This window comes from Nothoprocta perdicaria, unplaced genomic scaffold (assembly GCF_003342845.1).
Source record: "Nothoprocta perdicaria isolate Ctin4 unplaced genomic scaffold, notPer1 scaffold_120, whole genome shotgun sequence".
Classification (NCBI taxonomy): domain Eukaryota; kingdom Metazoa; phylum Chordata; class Aves; order Tinamiformes; family Tinamidae; genus Nothoprocta; species Nothoprocta perdicaria.
This window is the reverse complement of record NW_020454317.1, coordinates 1,814,411-1,831,646: the sequence shown is the minus strand read 5'-3', so window position 1 is coordinate 1,831,646 and position 17,236 is coordinate 1,814,411. Positions and strand designations below refer to the sequence as shown.

The window sequence follows — 17,236 nt, the reverse complement described above, 5'->3', positions numbered from 1 at the left end:
GAGAGAAAGAGAGAAAGAGAGAAAGAGAGAAAGAGAGAGAGAGAGAAAGAGAGAGAGAGAGAAAGAGAGAAAGAGAGAAAGAGAGAGAGAGAGAAAGAGAGAAAGAGAGAAAGAGAGAAAGAGAGAAAGAAAGAGAGAAAGAAAGAGAGAAAGAAAGAGAGAAAGAGAGAAAGAGAGAAAGAGAGAAAGAGAGAAAGAGAGAAAGAGAGAAAGAGAGAAGAAACAGTACCCTGGGGAAAGAAAGAAGAAACAGTACCCTGGGTTTGGTAGTTTCCTCCAGGCTATCTTCTGTGCTCTGATTACTCCAAGAATATTAAGTACTGAGTTTGACACTCCCTGTCCTATTCCCTCTAGGAATAAGAAACAGGAAGTTTTCTCACTAAAGCCCTTGGCCAATTATCAAATTATGAATCTGCTGTAAAAATCTTTAAAAGGCCCAAATGAGATCCCAAATCTACTGCATTCTAAGTTGCTATTTTGGAAGGGGAAATGTAAACTATTCTTTGTAGTTCTTTGAGAACTACTACTAAATGGCAAAAAGGACAGATTTCAGGGGGAAAATATGTATTACATGGCAGAAAAGTGGGGAATGAAAGGGAATTTTAAGTGGTGTAAATTGTGAAGAAAATTCTTTTTAAGTTTCCTCAAATTATGGAAATCGCTGAATTCAATTGTAAATCAAGATGAACTCAGAAAAACACTTTTCATTTCCACAGCTCCTGCAGATTTCTACAGAAAAATCTGAGCAGCCAGCAAGTTAGATCTACAATTTGCCACACTCATCCTCCAATACAAAATGTATTCAAAATCAACATATTTTTCTAACAATTGCTGGAGAAACTAGAGTTAAGGACCTTCCTTCATTCCCTTCCATATCCTGAGCACAGACTCTGGAAGTTCCAAGGTATATTGAAAAATAAAAAACAACAAGATACAAACCCTAGAGGCAACATGGTTCGAAATTTCTAAATTGAGGAAGAATGCAGAAGCATCATATACAACCTAAAGCACATACCAGATTCCACTGGTAAAGAAATAACATAACACTCTAAGGAGATTGTTCAAATCTTCAAAACACCATAGTTCTCCATCATTCATTTAAAATCCACCCACACAGTAACAGAGATTTATGCATCAGTAATTTGATTTCAGAGTAAACAGCTCTCAAATAAAGGAGTGCTTCAAGCTCCTTTTAGGTTATCGGAGAGTGACACAGATTCTCACTTTCAGATTCTTATGTCATATCTGGGAGAGTAATTTAACTTTCCACAACAAAAAATGAGATTTGGAAACACCAGAAACAGTTCTTCCATAAGGAAACTGCTTGCAGTTTTACCAAAAAGAAGCTGGAATGGCTGTTCCCTGTTTCATTTAAATGAGGCAATCTCCTCACCATTTGAAATATGCAGCAGAAACCAGCATTTTCATCCCAATAACTCTTGTAACAACTACCCTGTTTCCAACCTCATTTGCAAGGTCAAATAAGAAGATAACTCTGACCAAGCTCAAATATCTGACCTCTGCCAATAGAGTTCACAATTGATTTCAAAAGCAAACCAGCATCTGTATTACCTTGGTGGCATTGCTGAAGGATCTGACGACTGCAGTTGAGAATCAAGTGGCCAAGCTAATGCAATTGTGGATTTTGCAGCTTCCTTTGACATCAGCAGCCCCACTCTCACGGGAGACACTATTTGGGAGATCTGGGACCTCAGATTAAGCCAAGGAGATCTTGACAGATATTTGCTTTTTTCTGCCTATAAGGGCTGCTGATGTGATATTCTGAAGGGCTCACCCTTGCCACCATTTGACATTTACATGCTTTTGTGCACTTGCAATGCTATTTTCAGATGGGTGTGATCAGGGCACTTTTCTGAACATAAAGAACAATACAGCAAAGAGGAAATTAATAACATGCAATACAAGTGCATCCTTGGCAAGACAGAAGTGATGCGTGCAGGAAAAGAGTAATATTCACAGACAGGGAAGGTGAAAAAGCAGCAACATGTCATTTCAGGGTATTTGTGTCTTATCATCTGCTGCATCTTGCAATCTTGGGGTCTACCTGGGTTCATTGTACTACTAGAAAACATTGCCTGTTCCTTTCCAGTAGTAAATGAGGAGACTGTACCTCTTCCATGCAGAGGAAAGAGTCTTCTGACAATAACTATGTTAGCTCAAGACTAAGACTTGTCAGCCCAGAGAAAGACTGGAAAGACTGGAAGTTGCACTCAGATTCAAGTTTGGACAGTTATGTTGTAATATCTTATCAGAGAGCATTCTCCTTTTTGTCTCTGGGACTATTTTAGACAAATTTCACATTCTTCATGCTAATCTGGATAAGTAGTAACAATTTGCAGATGTTCTAATCGATGACCTTCCTAGCTGAGATACACAAGGCAAGAACAATGGATATGTTCAAACTGATCGAGAACAGATTGAAAGCAATTGGTGCACAGACCTCAGCAAAAGCATTTATTCAGGCCAATTACCACTTAAAAGGAGGCCTGCCTTGAGAATTCACCAACTGGAAAAGAATTCTTTGGCCCTTGAAGATATGATGTGCATTTATTGAAAGAGAAGTTAATGTAGAACTAAAATTTGATGCTGCAAACTGCTGATACGCCATGTCATGTGACTCATACTGGTTCTGTAATTCTGTTTAGGAGCCAATTACTTTTATCAGCTGTTAGAGTACCTTCAATTTTATTTCTTGTATAATTCATCAGTTTTTATAGGAAGATCAAATACTGATCTCTACTATAATATTGTCACAGTGTTATCCTGGTACTTCCTGGCAAAACTTACATTCACTGACAGTGAAATGCTCATCTAAATAAGCTGTGGGTTATTGCACATCAGATAGAGTGAACAATGTCTGTTTTTGTTCTTGGAAAGTGACAGAGCCAAGAGTTATTGAAACTCTTATTTTCTTTCCCCCACCCCTATCTTTTTTATGTTCCTGTTAAAATCAAGAAACTGAGCCATATAGTTTTAATAATGAGAATCTGGATGAGGTTCAATCTAGATTTTGAAAATGCATCCCAATTAAATACTTTAATAGATCTTTGGCTTTCTCCACATCTTATTACCATGTGTATTCAATAATCTGGAGCCCCCTTTTTCTCTAGCAATAAGTAGACTGCAGAGTGGGTGACATCATTCTCTAAAAGGTCAACCTCTCCCAAACCACTGTTTTCTGAGCATCTGTAAAGTTCTGTTTGTGAGGATTCTTTTTGTTTTTAACTGGCTGCAGATCTGCTGTGAGTGTGTCAAAAATGGCACTTGACCTTGTAAAGCTATGATGACTTTTAGATTGCTTACTCTAAAACAGAGGTTTTGTGTCTGTGCCAGAGGGTTCACTGACAGAAAATGCCCACCTTCCTCATTAGCAGAACAACACTGTGAACAGTAAAACTTCAGGCCTGTGTCAGTTTACTCATGCAATATAGTTCAGCAATGAGAAGTGCAAATAAACTTTCCGGACAACTTGTGTCAGTCACATCAGCCATCTGTGTTGCTGGTTGTGATACCAGGCTCGCCTGTTTGTGGGGCAGTGAATTAATTAGGACATGAAAATCAAAGCTGTTGGAGAGAAGTATGTTTCACAGCCATAACAAAAATGTGGGAATCACTGCTGCAAAATTTATAAAGGATGAATTACGTGAAATCATCATCTTCAGAAAGGTATTCATTTTTCTGTAAGATAGAACAGGCTACAAAAATTCAGCTCTTGATTTTCTTTTTGATAAACAATACAAACTGAGCTCTCATTCCAAGGAATCTTCTCCAGCCAACATTTTTTTCTTTTTTTCCTTCTGAATTCTTCTCCTATTTCTTTGCACCCTTTAAAAATATGTACAGTAGAAGACCATAAAATAATATCAGCTCATAGGCTGATTGTCTGCCCAGTGTTTCTCACTATTCCTTTTTCTACATCAAAGACCTCATATTTCTTTTTATCACAGCTGTGCATACTTGCCTGTGCAGTGGCTGAACTAAAGTTCTTTGTCAGTGCTGATGCTTTTCAGGTTGCAGAACCTCACTCTGTGGGTATTTATGTGCTATGGTTTATTCCTAGATACATGATATAGTATTTGTCTGAATTAAAAGCCATGTTTTACTTGAATGTATACAGGTTACCAAGCAATCCTTCCAGTTCTTGTCCCCACCATTGCTGTCCATACTGTCAGTCATGATGTGATTTGGACTTTTTATCAAGTACATCTTTTTCTCTGAATTCTAGATCAGTTAGACCTAGACCAATCTCACCATCACATTTGCAGAGATACTTCTCTAAGTCAAATCCGTAATCTAATACAATAATTCAATTAGATTTGTTCAACAGAACTCTTTCAGAAAAGGCAGAAGACACTTCTATTTCACACACACACACACACACACACACACACACACAAAATGGCAAAACAAACCTAAAAATCTGTAGAAAGCCCCTAAAAATTTGTCTGTAAAATCTATCTGGAAAGTAACATGGTTCTATATTTATACTGTTACAATTCTCCACTTTTGTCCCAGAAAGCGTAGACTTTTTCTTCCACAAGGGGTATAAAGGGTGGACTCATGCCAACAAAATCAGGGTTAAATTCCTCAATCTCAATAGAGAATCTGTTCAAGCACTTCTCTAGACTTCATGTAACTGGAGTCCATTATTTCCTGTCCTATTCATCACAGTCAATATTTTAGTTTAGTATGCCCACCCTGCTTTCCCTTCAGGCTGAGAAGCACCAGAACCATGACTCCTCATGGAGAATGTTGCTTTCTAGGTATGTGGCCAATTTTAATGCTGTCATCTTGATCTTTGCAGTTATTGTGCACTCCTCTTGAATTTCAGTGGACACAGTTGGGCTTCAAGTAGAGTCACAGCAGACATGACAAGTGAGGAAGAATAACCCACACATCTCAACAGTTCCCCTGGAACCACGAACACCTTCTTAGAGGCCTCATTCCTGGAGTTGGGCTATCTGGTAGTTGGTTTGCCTTATATCTCTAGCTTAGCTAAAAATGCCCATTTCAGTGGCTATCACAAGGAGCTCCATTCTGAACAACATTCAGATTGTGCATAACTAGCAATTCAAGGAATAAAATGGAAACTGCCAGTTCCTCCACTTCTTATTCAGAGATGCTGCATATTCACCTGCCTGTGGAGATAACAACATGTTCCATGATTAAAGGGCCTGTTTATTAAAATAATAGTCACCTGTAACTCACCAATATATACTTGTATGAGATAACAGTATGCAGCCTGGAGCATTGGAACTTAGGGTATGGGAGCAGAGTGGGATCACAGACCAGGCCTTTATACAAAGTAATCAGCTAAGGTTCTGAGGGACAATAGTTTATGCTGCAGTCAGTTATTAAATGCAAGTGATTAGCTCACTTGTCACTGTAACCACACAGTTTACATGCTCAAAAACAATGAAGTGAAGAGCTATGCACCCTGTATAGCCCGACCATCTTAAATTTGAATGGAAGAATCAGATGCAGCTCAAAGCCACCTCAGCATTTTTACTCTTTATCCCAGTAACTTGGAGGCATGTTTGTGCTGACTATTGGAGACTGTCCTAATAGCCAGGAATAAGAGGTTTTTGTACTTTGGCTTTACTGAAATCAGGGGACAGGTTGTTATAGCAGACACCAGCAAGCTGAGCACTAGGATAGATACTGTCTTTTTGATTCCGTATCTTCATGCTGGTTTGTGTGGCTAGATGCCAAGTTATGTCGAGTTGGTTCTGTAGCAAGTTATTAATTTTTGAGCCTGGTGTGTAGACACAACTTTAGTTAAGGCCTGCCTAAGTTTTGGTGTCTGCAGTACAGTGGTGGTGGTCTGCACTGAGCTGACTGGTCACAGGGTACTGGCTTGCTTCCTGGTTTTTCAGCTGCCAAACTATATTAAAACAAGCTAAAAATACATTAAATATTTTCCTTTCCTAATATTACCTTGCCACATAAGCAATTGCTGGACTTGTCACTAGGATATCTGATAACCAATGGGAGGCATGGGGAGCTGTACAAGCCTGAATAGGAGGTAAGAATGTCCAGCCAATCATCAGAGGAGGGAGGTTGCTTTAGTGATCATGACCAGGAGGAGAAGCTGTTATGTTTTTATTTAGACAAGTGACGAAAATGTTTCAGGATCCCTGCTTTAACTCGTCTTTGACCACATGCCTGACCACAACTGTTGTTCAACATATGCCTCCAAGCTTGTACAAAGTATCTTTTGAACTGTGCTTTTTAAGAAATGTCATATGAGCATGTAAAGAACACGCACAAGGAGTTTGACAGCTGACAAATTGTGGTCCTTTTTCCTTTGGCACTGTGCCTTGAGAAAAACAGTTTAGTGGGTTACCTGAGTTTTGAGCTGCAGCATGAGGAAGCTGTGGAGGATGAATGGTCAGAATAATGTCCTGCACTTGCTCATCTTCTGATTCTGCCCTGGCAACGTGCAGCCCCTGTGCCTACCGCTCTCCAGTATTCTGGTACTCTCTTATATTGCAAACCGCATCATTCCCTAGGTGGACTCAAGGTTTGGGTGAGAGTTTTGAGTTGAAGTTGAGCTTAATTTGGAAAGACTAGAGAATGTTCTGCTCCACAGAGCTACATTCACTGTTTAGGTTGTTTAACTTCACAAGCATCACATTTGAAAGTAGTTTCCTTTTGTTTCTTTTCTGGCACTTCTATCTTAATTAAAAAAAGAACTAAGCTGTAATAACATTCTCTGTGATCACTCCTTTTAACTAGAAATAGCTGCAAATGAAGTGAATAGGGATGTCCTGTTTAGAATAATGTCACATTTCCTACTGAGGCTGGAGATGAAAGCCCTGCTTAACATTTGACAGATGAATAGGGCAGAAGCTACAGCAAGACACAGTATGACTACAGTATGACAAAGACTTGGCCTATCCATTAATTCTATACAATCTTATATTAATAGAGAATATCTCAGAGCAGGACCACAGGGTTTTGAGGGGGAGGCAGTGTGATTACATAGGAAAGCACACAAGGTGCATTTCTGGGCTTCCACTTGTGTAGCCACACAAATGGTAATATGTAACTAGTATATTGGAATATTTTCTCAGTCTCTCTATGCTCTTGATGGGTTCTCCCAACACCATAGCTCCTCCCTTCTCTTCGTTCTGTTTCTTATATACACTAAAGGTACTAGTGAGATTAAGTGACTGTACTGCATCTCATAAGATACGAGCTGGCTATCATTTCCCAGTTGTTGTCTTGGTTGTCATCTCTGCTCTATGTCCTTCCATTGCTGTCCAAAATATAAGGTGTGTCGCCCAATCAGGATGCCAGAATATTTCTGCTGTCACACACTTCTGTTCTTTGCATAATTCTTTGGGAACCCTTTATGCGCTCTTGGTAAGCTCACCTTGCTGTTTCTGCATGGTAGTGAAGTCTTCGAAGGTGAGAGTGCGTACAGGAGGTCTCCAGAAGGCATAGGTCTCCATGATAGCTTCCAATCCTGTTCTGTGGAAAGAAAGTAAAGCAAGGGGGGAAGAATGTCAGTAAGCCAGTAAACATATCCACATCATGGAGAGAGGGCTGTGACCTTATTTGACAGACTGCCAGTGGCCACTGAAAGGTCACTTTGATATCTGTGAATTCCTCAAGTAAGTCTTTCCACACAGGTGTCGGCCACTAGAATAAAACGCAATTTTCCCTCTCCAGGATTTTAATACTATTTCTAGTTCCTAATACTATTTCTGTTTCCCCTCACCCTTTTTCTTTTCCAACAGGGGTTTTCATCTGTTTTGCAGGGACAGTCAGTTACTCAAGATATACTTTACCATAGAACTGTCTTACATAGTTTATGGATGCAAATTGTCATACAAACAAGGGAGGCTTGAGATGCCACTTAGAAATTTGAAAGAAGAGTTTTTGTAAATTGTCTTTTGCTGTCACTATCCAATATCACAATTGTTCTAAAATGCAGTTGAGTGCCATCCAAAAGCAAATCTCACCATTTCTGGATTTTGATTGAGAATACAGTAAGAGGCTTTCTATAAAGAGGTCAGGAGGGTCTCTGCTTTCAGTCTCTAACTCACTGCAAAGACAGTACCAAGAGAATGAGCAAAAATAAGTGAAATTAGAAAGAGTCCATTAGCTCTTCTGGAATTCTCTAACTTCACAAGCTCAATGAGGATGTGGGCTCACTATCAGAAAAAATAAATGTTTTTTATGGGACAATCATCCTGATTTTTATCACAGGAAAGGTTCTCCTCTGCAAAAGCTGAATCTTCCTCTGTTCCTCATTCCACTGTAACTTTCTTGCCTATCCTTGCTTCTTTTCCAGCAGCAGGCTATATTCCTTGCTCTGAATGATCACAACTAGAGGTGTTTCATTAAATATGAGAACATATCTCCTTTCAATGCAAATGGCTCTAATGTCACCAGAGCCTCTCATCAAATGTTGTTCTGATACTGGAGCTGAGTTTTGCTTCTGAAAATGTCTTCCTGCACATGCCTCCACTCACTCAGTTAACTTTCCAAAGTCTCCCCGGAAGCTCAGATGCTTTAAATACATTGGAGTTGGCAAACTAAACTCTGTATTTTAAGAGGAGGTTTAAAAGAGAGGAGGCTGCATGGTGTTTATTAGCTGCTAAGCTGTTAGAAGTAGAAACAGAAGACATCTCTGCATAGCAGTCTCACGCTAGCCCTGAGTATATTACAACAAAACTATTTGGTTAATACGGTGGCCTTTGCCAGCTCATGAACCTCAGAGGCAGCATGGTAGCACAGAACATGAACCCATCTGCTAAGCTTGTTAAGAGTCTTTGTGCAGGGACATCTTGTGGACTACCCCTAGGATTTCCTCTGCTCCTAGCTGAGAAAATTGCACATGTGCTACTGCACCTGCTTCTCAATATACAGAGCTAGGGAGAGAACAGTACCTTTCACAGACTCAAGGAACAATTTTTACTCCAAACACTGTGTGATGGCATCCTAGGAGCATAAAATTGTCCTGAGCAAGCCAATATAACAACACCTACAGATGGAAGAACCTACCTTGTCATTAAAACCAGCTCACTACTACCAGTATTTATACAGAGTCTGGCTGAGTCACTATCGCTGAGATTCCTGTGTAATAACCCCACTGTGTGCATGTTTGAGTTCAGTGTGTTACCCCATCCCAGTAAAATCCAATCCATGACCAGCTATGGCTCAGGGAACATTAAAACAAGTTAAAGCCATTATCATTCCCTCTGCCAGAAGCCTGCCTCTAGCACAGCTCAGCTTGATTCACAATTCACTCTTCAGCTCTGAGCTCACAGCTTTCCCCTGTATCAATACAGTTCTGGCAACTACTGTGTAACTGTGTAACTTGTATTTCTAAAAGAAAAAATGGAAAAATGGGAGAGGAAAAAAAAATAAATGGCAGTGTTGAACATACCACAACAGCCTGTGAAATGAAGTGCTCATATATTCCTGCCTATATTATATGTCAGAGAAGGAAGGGATAACACCAAAGTCTCATCTCATGTGCCCCCCATAGAGCACACTTCACTGTGGCCACAGTGAAAGGCACTGTGGCTTCTGCCACAGAGGAAGGGTTCTACCCTTTCTCTACACTACAGCTACTGGCAGCAAAGTTTTGGCTTCAGTGAATTCTTAGACTGACATGTAATGCCCTGGGCAGCCTGCAGGTATCTGAAGGTTGGCTGACAAACTGCAATTTGGTCTACAGCCACCTCTTTCTTCTCCCTGTGTAGAGAACTGCACATCTTGAGCATGCTTGTAAAAGCACTCTACACAGAGATTCTTTTTCCCACTTGGATTGGGTTTTTTTTGGGTCTGTGCATAATGAACATTGTATGTGTTTTTGAAATAGTATCTAAACAGAACACATCCACACAGAATTTTCAAATTCTTACATGCATAAGACAAGGTGTTGGAGATAGCTGCCTCATACTGACCTGCTCAACATTGACCATTCTGTACATGGAGTTTTGTAGAAAAAAAAAAAGAATGTGCAACCAGGCTAAAACCAGTTTGGATCAGAATGCACACTAACATTGAATGACTGACTTTGCAACTCTGTCTCTCCCAAGATATCTCCCCCTACTCTCTCCTCCAAGTATATTTTCGTCTGTTTATGAACTGTTATTATTTTCATAATAAAATGGGGGAAAAATGAAGAAATTCAACCACTGGCAGCTCTAATAATCCTTTTTCCCAAAACAAGTTATCAAATGAGTTTGATGCCAAAGTATTCTGAGTTATATCACAGACCTCCATCGCAGGACGCAAAGGTAGCTCTTAATTAGCACAATTCTACTCTTAATTAGCAGAAACCCTGGACTACTAGTCTATAGGTGTATCAGTTTCTAAAGGGAAACAAATCCCAGTTTGCCAATGAGGAGACAGTTTGAAACAGCAGTAAATGATGATTAAATTAAAAAAAAATAAAATAAAATAAACAACAACTGAAAATAAAGCCCACAAAACCAAAAGTTACAACATTTCTGAAAATTCAGCAGCTTCAACTTCTTCAAGGCTTTCGTTAGAGGTACTGCTACCAAGTGTACCAAGATAGTATCCATGTGAAATCCACTTTCTCTTACACAGAACTGCAATGAAAACTTGGCTCCAAACTGTCTATTCAGCTATAAAGCCTCCCCTCTCACATCATCTTTATGAAGGAAGTCCGTCAGAAGAGGACTCACTGCCAGCTTTATTTTAATAAGGTCAGTTCTTTAAAAGGTGTCCAAAATTCGCTCTTTTTCATTCATTTTTTCTTTATTTTAAGTCCTATAAATTTTTAATAATAGGCAATAAATGAAACAGTTCAATTGTCTCAGAAACAAAAAAAAGATGTATGTGCTATCTGTGCACCTCCATAATCCATACCATATGGCTGACCTTGCCATTCTTGCTGCATGTGGGATTCAGATCTTCCTTTCATTGTTCATTGAGCCAAACTGTTGGCTCCAAGCGCCCCTCTGGCTCTCTTACCCGAGACAAAAGGTCTAAGAGCATTTCCAACACAAACAATTTTTATTCACCTCAGCTGCCTACATCTGAAAGGAGAGTGCTGTTGTCCATTTCCAGTTTATCTTTTTTCTTCCATCATCCTGCTGTGCTTTCAGACTCTTGTCCCTTCCAACTTCCTCCTGTGTAAGGAGCTCCCTTGAGCATCCCGCTGTCAAATGAACTTTACTTGGACTCCCAAAATAGCCTCCACAAAACTGTTTCTTCACACTCACTATGCAAACATTTCACTAGCTGGTCACTGTATGTCAAAGAACCTTTTAAATGAAAGTCAAAATGTAGTTCTTAATCTCCTGAAGTTCTGGAAGCAACCAAATCATACCTGATTTGTATGTGTATTGTCCACTACAGAAGCACTACTTTTATCTAGATATCCTTTCAAAACCCTGGTGGGCAGCACACGTTCTCCTCTTTTACAGATGAAGGACTGAAACAGAGAGTGACCAAATGACTTCCCTAAAATCAGGTACAGCGTATGTCAAATTATTATTAGATAGTATTAAATCCAAGCCTTCTAACTCTCTTAGTTAAAATCAACGTCTAGATTGTTGAACTTCAATTATAACTTCTCAAAGACTGCAAAAGAGTATTTAGTTGTGGGGCTATCTTTATTGTTTCCTATGAAACATTTTTTCCTCCTTGCAGGCTATGTAGAGGTGTAACTGCAAACAGCTGAAGGAGGCATATGAGGGGATCCATGAAAAGACTTCTTCCTCAGATAGCTACAGAAAGATACATAAATCCCTAAAGCAGCAGGCTTTTTGGCATTCTCTGGTACTGTTGAAGCCAGACCACATCCATAAGAAATGTGTGGGGAGGCTGTGTTTTGATGGAGAACAGAGGTTTAATATGTAGCCTATTTTTGAAAGCAAGTCAGCCCCATGATTTCTGCAGCAAGCAAAAACAGAAAAACAATGACAGAATAAGAAATGAGAATAACAAAATCTCTTTTTCATCAAAAAACCTCAACACAAGCAAGAAAGGTAACATCTTGGAGAAAGAGCTAAGGGAACAAGTAGCTTAACATTTCCTCTTCTCCCATCATGCTCTGCTTTTTTTCCATTGCCTTTCCACCCTCCCATTGTCTACATCGTTTGTTGGAAAACATAATCCAGGGCTCTGATCAGCATTGTAATCTCGCTGGTTACTGTCTCCTGAAGCTGTCTCAGTTATCATCCTGTGGTCCTTACTGTGCTCTGCTGTTTGCTTATTTTAAGACATTATGAAGAAAAAAAAAAAAAAAACCACCTTTGGAGAGATACTACACTTCCTTTCATCACAAACAGCTCCTTTCTCAAAATATCCTGTTTCTTTTTAAAAGAGGCCTACACCTCCAGTAGGATATTCTCCAGCTGTAGTCCAACACTGTGTATTTGTGAGGATGAGAATACAGAATATCATTTATCCCAGTTGGACAGCAATCCTGGTGAGACTAGGAATTCATTGGGAAAGAAGAGCCAGGTAGCATAGTTAAGAAAAGTCCCGTTTAGAGAATCTTCCTCACAAAGTTCAATCTTATTGCCTTTCTCCCTCCCAAGTGTGCTCGTACCCGTCAATGTATGCGTCTTAGTCAAGAGGAGCAGCTATGTGTTACGGAGGATGTCCGCAGCTAGTGGTGAAGCCTTAGCCAGACCCCTGCTTGTGAGGCAGACATCGGATTGCTATATATACTTGCAAATACCTTTGCCTGTTTTTTCTTCTTAAAGCCTTGGGCTGCTCTCTTTGATGTGTAATACCTTAAAGATTTTAATTCCTCTTTACATCAGCAGAGAGCCCTACTGAGCTCTCCCCACAGCTGCAGCCATGTAGCAATTTCCTGCTCTTTCTTAAATCAATGAGCTACAAAGATCAGTAATTCCCAGTCTTTTCAGGAGACTATCCAAATTCACTGGACTAAGGCCTTATTAATTCTTTCCACATTAATCTTCCACCATGTATCCGGAACTGTATCAATCTCTCTTCTAAGCACAGCCTCCACTGCAGCTCCCTCACTGAGTACAGAGTACTCAGTGTACACAGGAGACTCGTTGTAGACAGGACACATATGACTTCCCCCCCTAGGAAAGCAGAGCGGTTCAAGTTTTAGAAGTAATATGCTTCAAGTTTTAGAAGTAATACTCAAGGCTGGAATTAAATAAGGATGGTAAAACTATCTTTTAGCTACACTGAGATGAGAACAGAGTAGCTGACCTAGGTTCACCAAGGTTATCACCTAGGTTAGCAATCCTCTTGGTTGCAAGCGACATCATAGCTTTACGCAGTTGATGGGGAATACTGAAGATTTATCTTTCACTAAACATTTCCTCTATCAAATCATGAATGAGGTAGTGGTCCTGGTAAAAGTAGTTAGAGTTATAATACCTCCGGAGACAGCAAAGGAAGGTTGTGCACATAGTCTGAATTCTGCTCTGAATCCCTGGAGCCTCACTGTACTAGTGTTCTTATTCTAGCATCCACTCTATAATTAATTTTTTTGTCATGTTGATTTAAAAGGATACCCACATTATTTGCAAAATTGTAATCCTGAGATTTGTTGCACACTCCACTGGCATCATAAATTGCAGGAAAAGTTAGAAGTTTTATTAGGGCTTTTCTATGTCTTTTAGATAAGACTATAATATCATCTAATAAGGCATTTTTTATTAAAAGTTTAGATAGTGTGTTATTAAAATAGAAATATTTTAAATCATGAATCATGCATTCTAATTTATTTTTTCATTAAAATCCTGACAAAATTAAACCCCACAAAGTGAAACAATTTGACATTACTGGAGAAAAATTGAAAACATTCTAAACAAGAAAATATTTGTACTTCTATCTTGGAAACCTAAGAAAAAGTCATTTTCCTTTTAATGTATAGAACAATTTGAGCACCAAGTTTTTGTATTTCCTGCAGAAATTTAAAGAAAAAATCTGCTTTCCAGACAGCTCTACATATTGCAAGCACAAAAGTCTCATTTTCTGTTCTTGGAGTTTTATTGTTTTGTAGGTTGTCTGTGACCTATTTGTCTGATGTCAGTCTCCCTAACTCTCTCACTAACACGAATCTTTTGGAGGGAGGGGGAGTGAGAGGAACTCCTTTCCCTTGAGATACTGATTCCTTGTATATCACCATAACCATATAACACCATACAAATAACATACTATTAACAATAATTGTTTATTAACAATTTGGCAGAGATGCTTCAAAATATTTTGATTATACTTTAAATAGCAAGTGGAAAATCTGAGGAATAGGAAATAATGGAAATAAGCATAAAGAAATTTGTTACATAGCCAGCAAATACCAACTATGATACATACAGAAGAAAACACATTGGAAGAAGTAATAATGAAAGAAATACTGATGCAGACATGAACAGGAAATTAATACTTCAACAACAAAAATACAGTTGCTACTTGGAAATAGTATCAAATAGCAGGAAAGTGATAAGCTATCTTTACCAACATCTTATCTAAGAATACCTATAACCCTCTGTCAATTGCAGGACCAATGCTACAAAAAGGTGGTAAAGCAACACTGGAAGAGATTTCTGAAAACCAATTAGGTCAGCGTAGATGGTTGACTAGAAAAATATTTTCTAATGAATCCATAATTACACTACAAATCTTTTAGGCAAACATCTCTCTAAGAACTGGTATACAACTATCTTCTCCTGTAAAACTGAATTAATATTGTAAAATGCCTTCTTGGCCTCAGATATATGCACACTGTGCTCAGCAGGGGAAAGGGGGAATGGATGTTAAGGAAACACAAACAAACTTCTATTACCTGTTTCTCCCAGAGTCTCTAAAACCTTTAGCAAAAGGATTTCTGTCAATTTTTAACCTGGTGATCTACAAAAGAAGAAAAAGAGAATTAGATGATTTGTTCAAAAGATTTTTTTCCAGGGTGAAATTACTGTTGATAACATCTCTTTCCCAAATCATCTGTACAATCACTTTTCATATATATTTCCCCAAACTTACATAAAGTCATCCTTCCATTACCCAAGAACAGACTACCGAGATGGTGGTTAAAAAGCACCATAGACACAGATATGACACCTAATCCCTGTCTGTATTGAGCAAACTTGGGTTTTCTGTTCCCCTTTTGGCTCTGAGCCTCCACATAACATAGTGCTGGAGGAGTAGCACAAGCTGTTCTAGAATTAACAGCATGGTAGATCTGGATACAAAAACAAGCACTGACCCCTCCACAGGAATGTGGGTTTACAAGTAGTAGAATTGTTCCTGTTTTGCTATTATATCGAATATCTCTGGCCCAATACCGTTGATACCAGGCAGTAGATCTCCCCGATTTTCAAACAGTGCCAAAGAGAAAAGGCAGAAGTAAAGCACAGGCTACAGTTTCTGAAATCCAGCACGTGGCCATTCAGTTACCTACATGCAGTGCTGGAGTCTGCTCAGAATCTAGATGACCCTTCAAAAATTTTCTGATCTAAACATTTTTTTTTCTCCCTCCTCTAAAGAAAGACAACAACCAGCCTGAATTTTGGACAGGAATCCCTTCCTGATCTATTTTTTAGTTTAAACTCCATAAAGGTAAAATGCAGATCTGCAAGATCATGCAGTCTGTGTGATTCTACCCTCCCCCGAGGGGGCTTGGTTCTTCCCTAGCTTGATGCAGCAAGAATAGTGACGGGAGAATTTTCCTTCGTTAGCCTCACCTTGTCCCAGAGACTCCATCTCTGGGGTGAAAAAGGAGCAAGATCTCAAGATCCTTCAGAATTGGAAGTATATTTTCAAAAATTTTTCAAAGGGAAGTTACTTAATACAAACTGATTTAAGGAGCATTTGCAGATTGTTATGTGAGAATCAGCTCTTACTCTGGACATAAACCTCAGGTCTAGAACAGAGTTCTCGTTTTTGCAAAAGATTAATTCATTAACTTAATTTCTACTTGTTTGACTTTGCAGCTGTCCTGGAACTTGTGTACAATGAGATAGTTATATTCTATGGAGTATGAGATTACAACAGAGGGAATCCCAGGAATCCCTGTGGTGGAATTGCTAGCATTTTGCTAGCATGCTGAAAGGGTCCCATAGAGATTTAGAGAACTTCAGATTTATTTTTTAATGAAAAGAGTTCTCCAACCTCACAGTGTTTCCTGTACTGGCATTACAAAATGGCAAAAACTATATACGTTTTTTTTTATTATATGTATATATATAAATAAATATAAATAAATATTTAATAATAAAACAAAATATGTTATAAAAATATGAAAAATAAAAATAATAATACATATATATATTTAGAAAAAATCCATAAATGTTTAGAACTAAGACATTCAGTGTTTTTTCACACCTGTATGTTATCTTCAGTGCCTTACAGTGATGGCTCACTCAGCATCCCATCCCTTACCTGATAATTTGGTCTTACAGGTCTGTCTATTAGGGAGGAAGAAATCAGGCTTCTTTCCTGTCATTTCTTCTCCTTCCTCTACCTGCTTTCCAGGTTTAGCATCCAGATAAAAGTTTGGTGATTACATGCAGGTGGTGGGGCAGAGGAGTAAGGGAAATGCAGGAAACTCCCTGCGGTAGCAAATAGTAGCAAATCCACTGATTAATTGGAAGATTTATGTCTTTTTTTTTTTTTTTTTTTTTTTTTTTTTTTTTTTTTTTTTTTTTTTTTTTTTTTTTTTTTTTTTTTTTTTTGCTAGAATACTTCATTTCCTTTTGAATCCTGATTTAAGCCAATTCAAGGGGACAAAAGTGCAAGAGAGTTAGGAGTTGGTATCCAGAAGAGATTCTGGGAGTGAAACCAAGTTTGACCTGAAACCAAGCATGCTTTTTCTCCCTTTTCATTTGCCCTTATGCACTGTGTGCTTCTAGGGGCTCTCTAGTGAATTCCTCTTCTCCACTTCCTCCCTTCCTTCTTTTAGGTGTGCAGACAAATGGGAAAATGACCCTGCTCCATATTTGCATCACCACTCATATTTAAGGAAGGAAATGAGGAAGAACTAAGCCCACTTTTTTAAAACCCTTGTCCACTCTCACTGCATTTTCACTGTGACTCAGCTTCACTCCAGCTATTGTAGAGCGACCACAGTAAGAGCAGGACAGGTATTAGCAAGCAGAGGAATGAATGTTTATGTCTCTGTGCTTGCATATATAGGCAGAGGTGCTCCTCCTGTCCATATTTACAGATGAGGAGACTTCATTCACTGACAACCTTTCACTGTGCAGAGTCTAAAGCAGCCACCAGATCTTCT

General features: G+C 38.9%; 1 protein-coding gene across 1 annotated transcript in view; it reads right to left on the bottom strand.

Moving 5' to 3' along the window:
* Window positions 1–17,236, bottom strand: part of TBX15 (T-box 15) — an 88,031-nt gene that overhangs the window by 8,141 nt on the left and 62,654 nt on the right. Inside the window, exons 6-7 of the mRNA XM_026054333.1 lie at window positions 14,792–14,856; window positions 7,400–7,497 (exon numbers count right to left, since the gene is read on the bottom strand). Coding sequence (XP_025910118.1) covers window positions 7,400–7,497; window positions 14,792–14,856 — 163 coding nt within the window. The remainder of the gene's footprint in view (window positions 1–7,399; window positions 7,498–14,791; window positions 14,857–17,236) is intronic.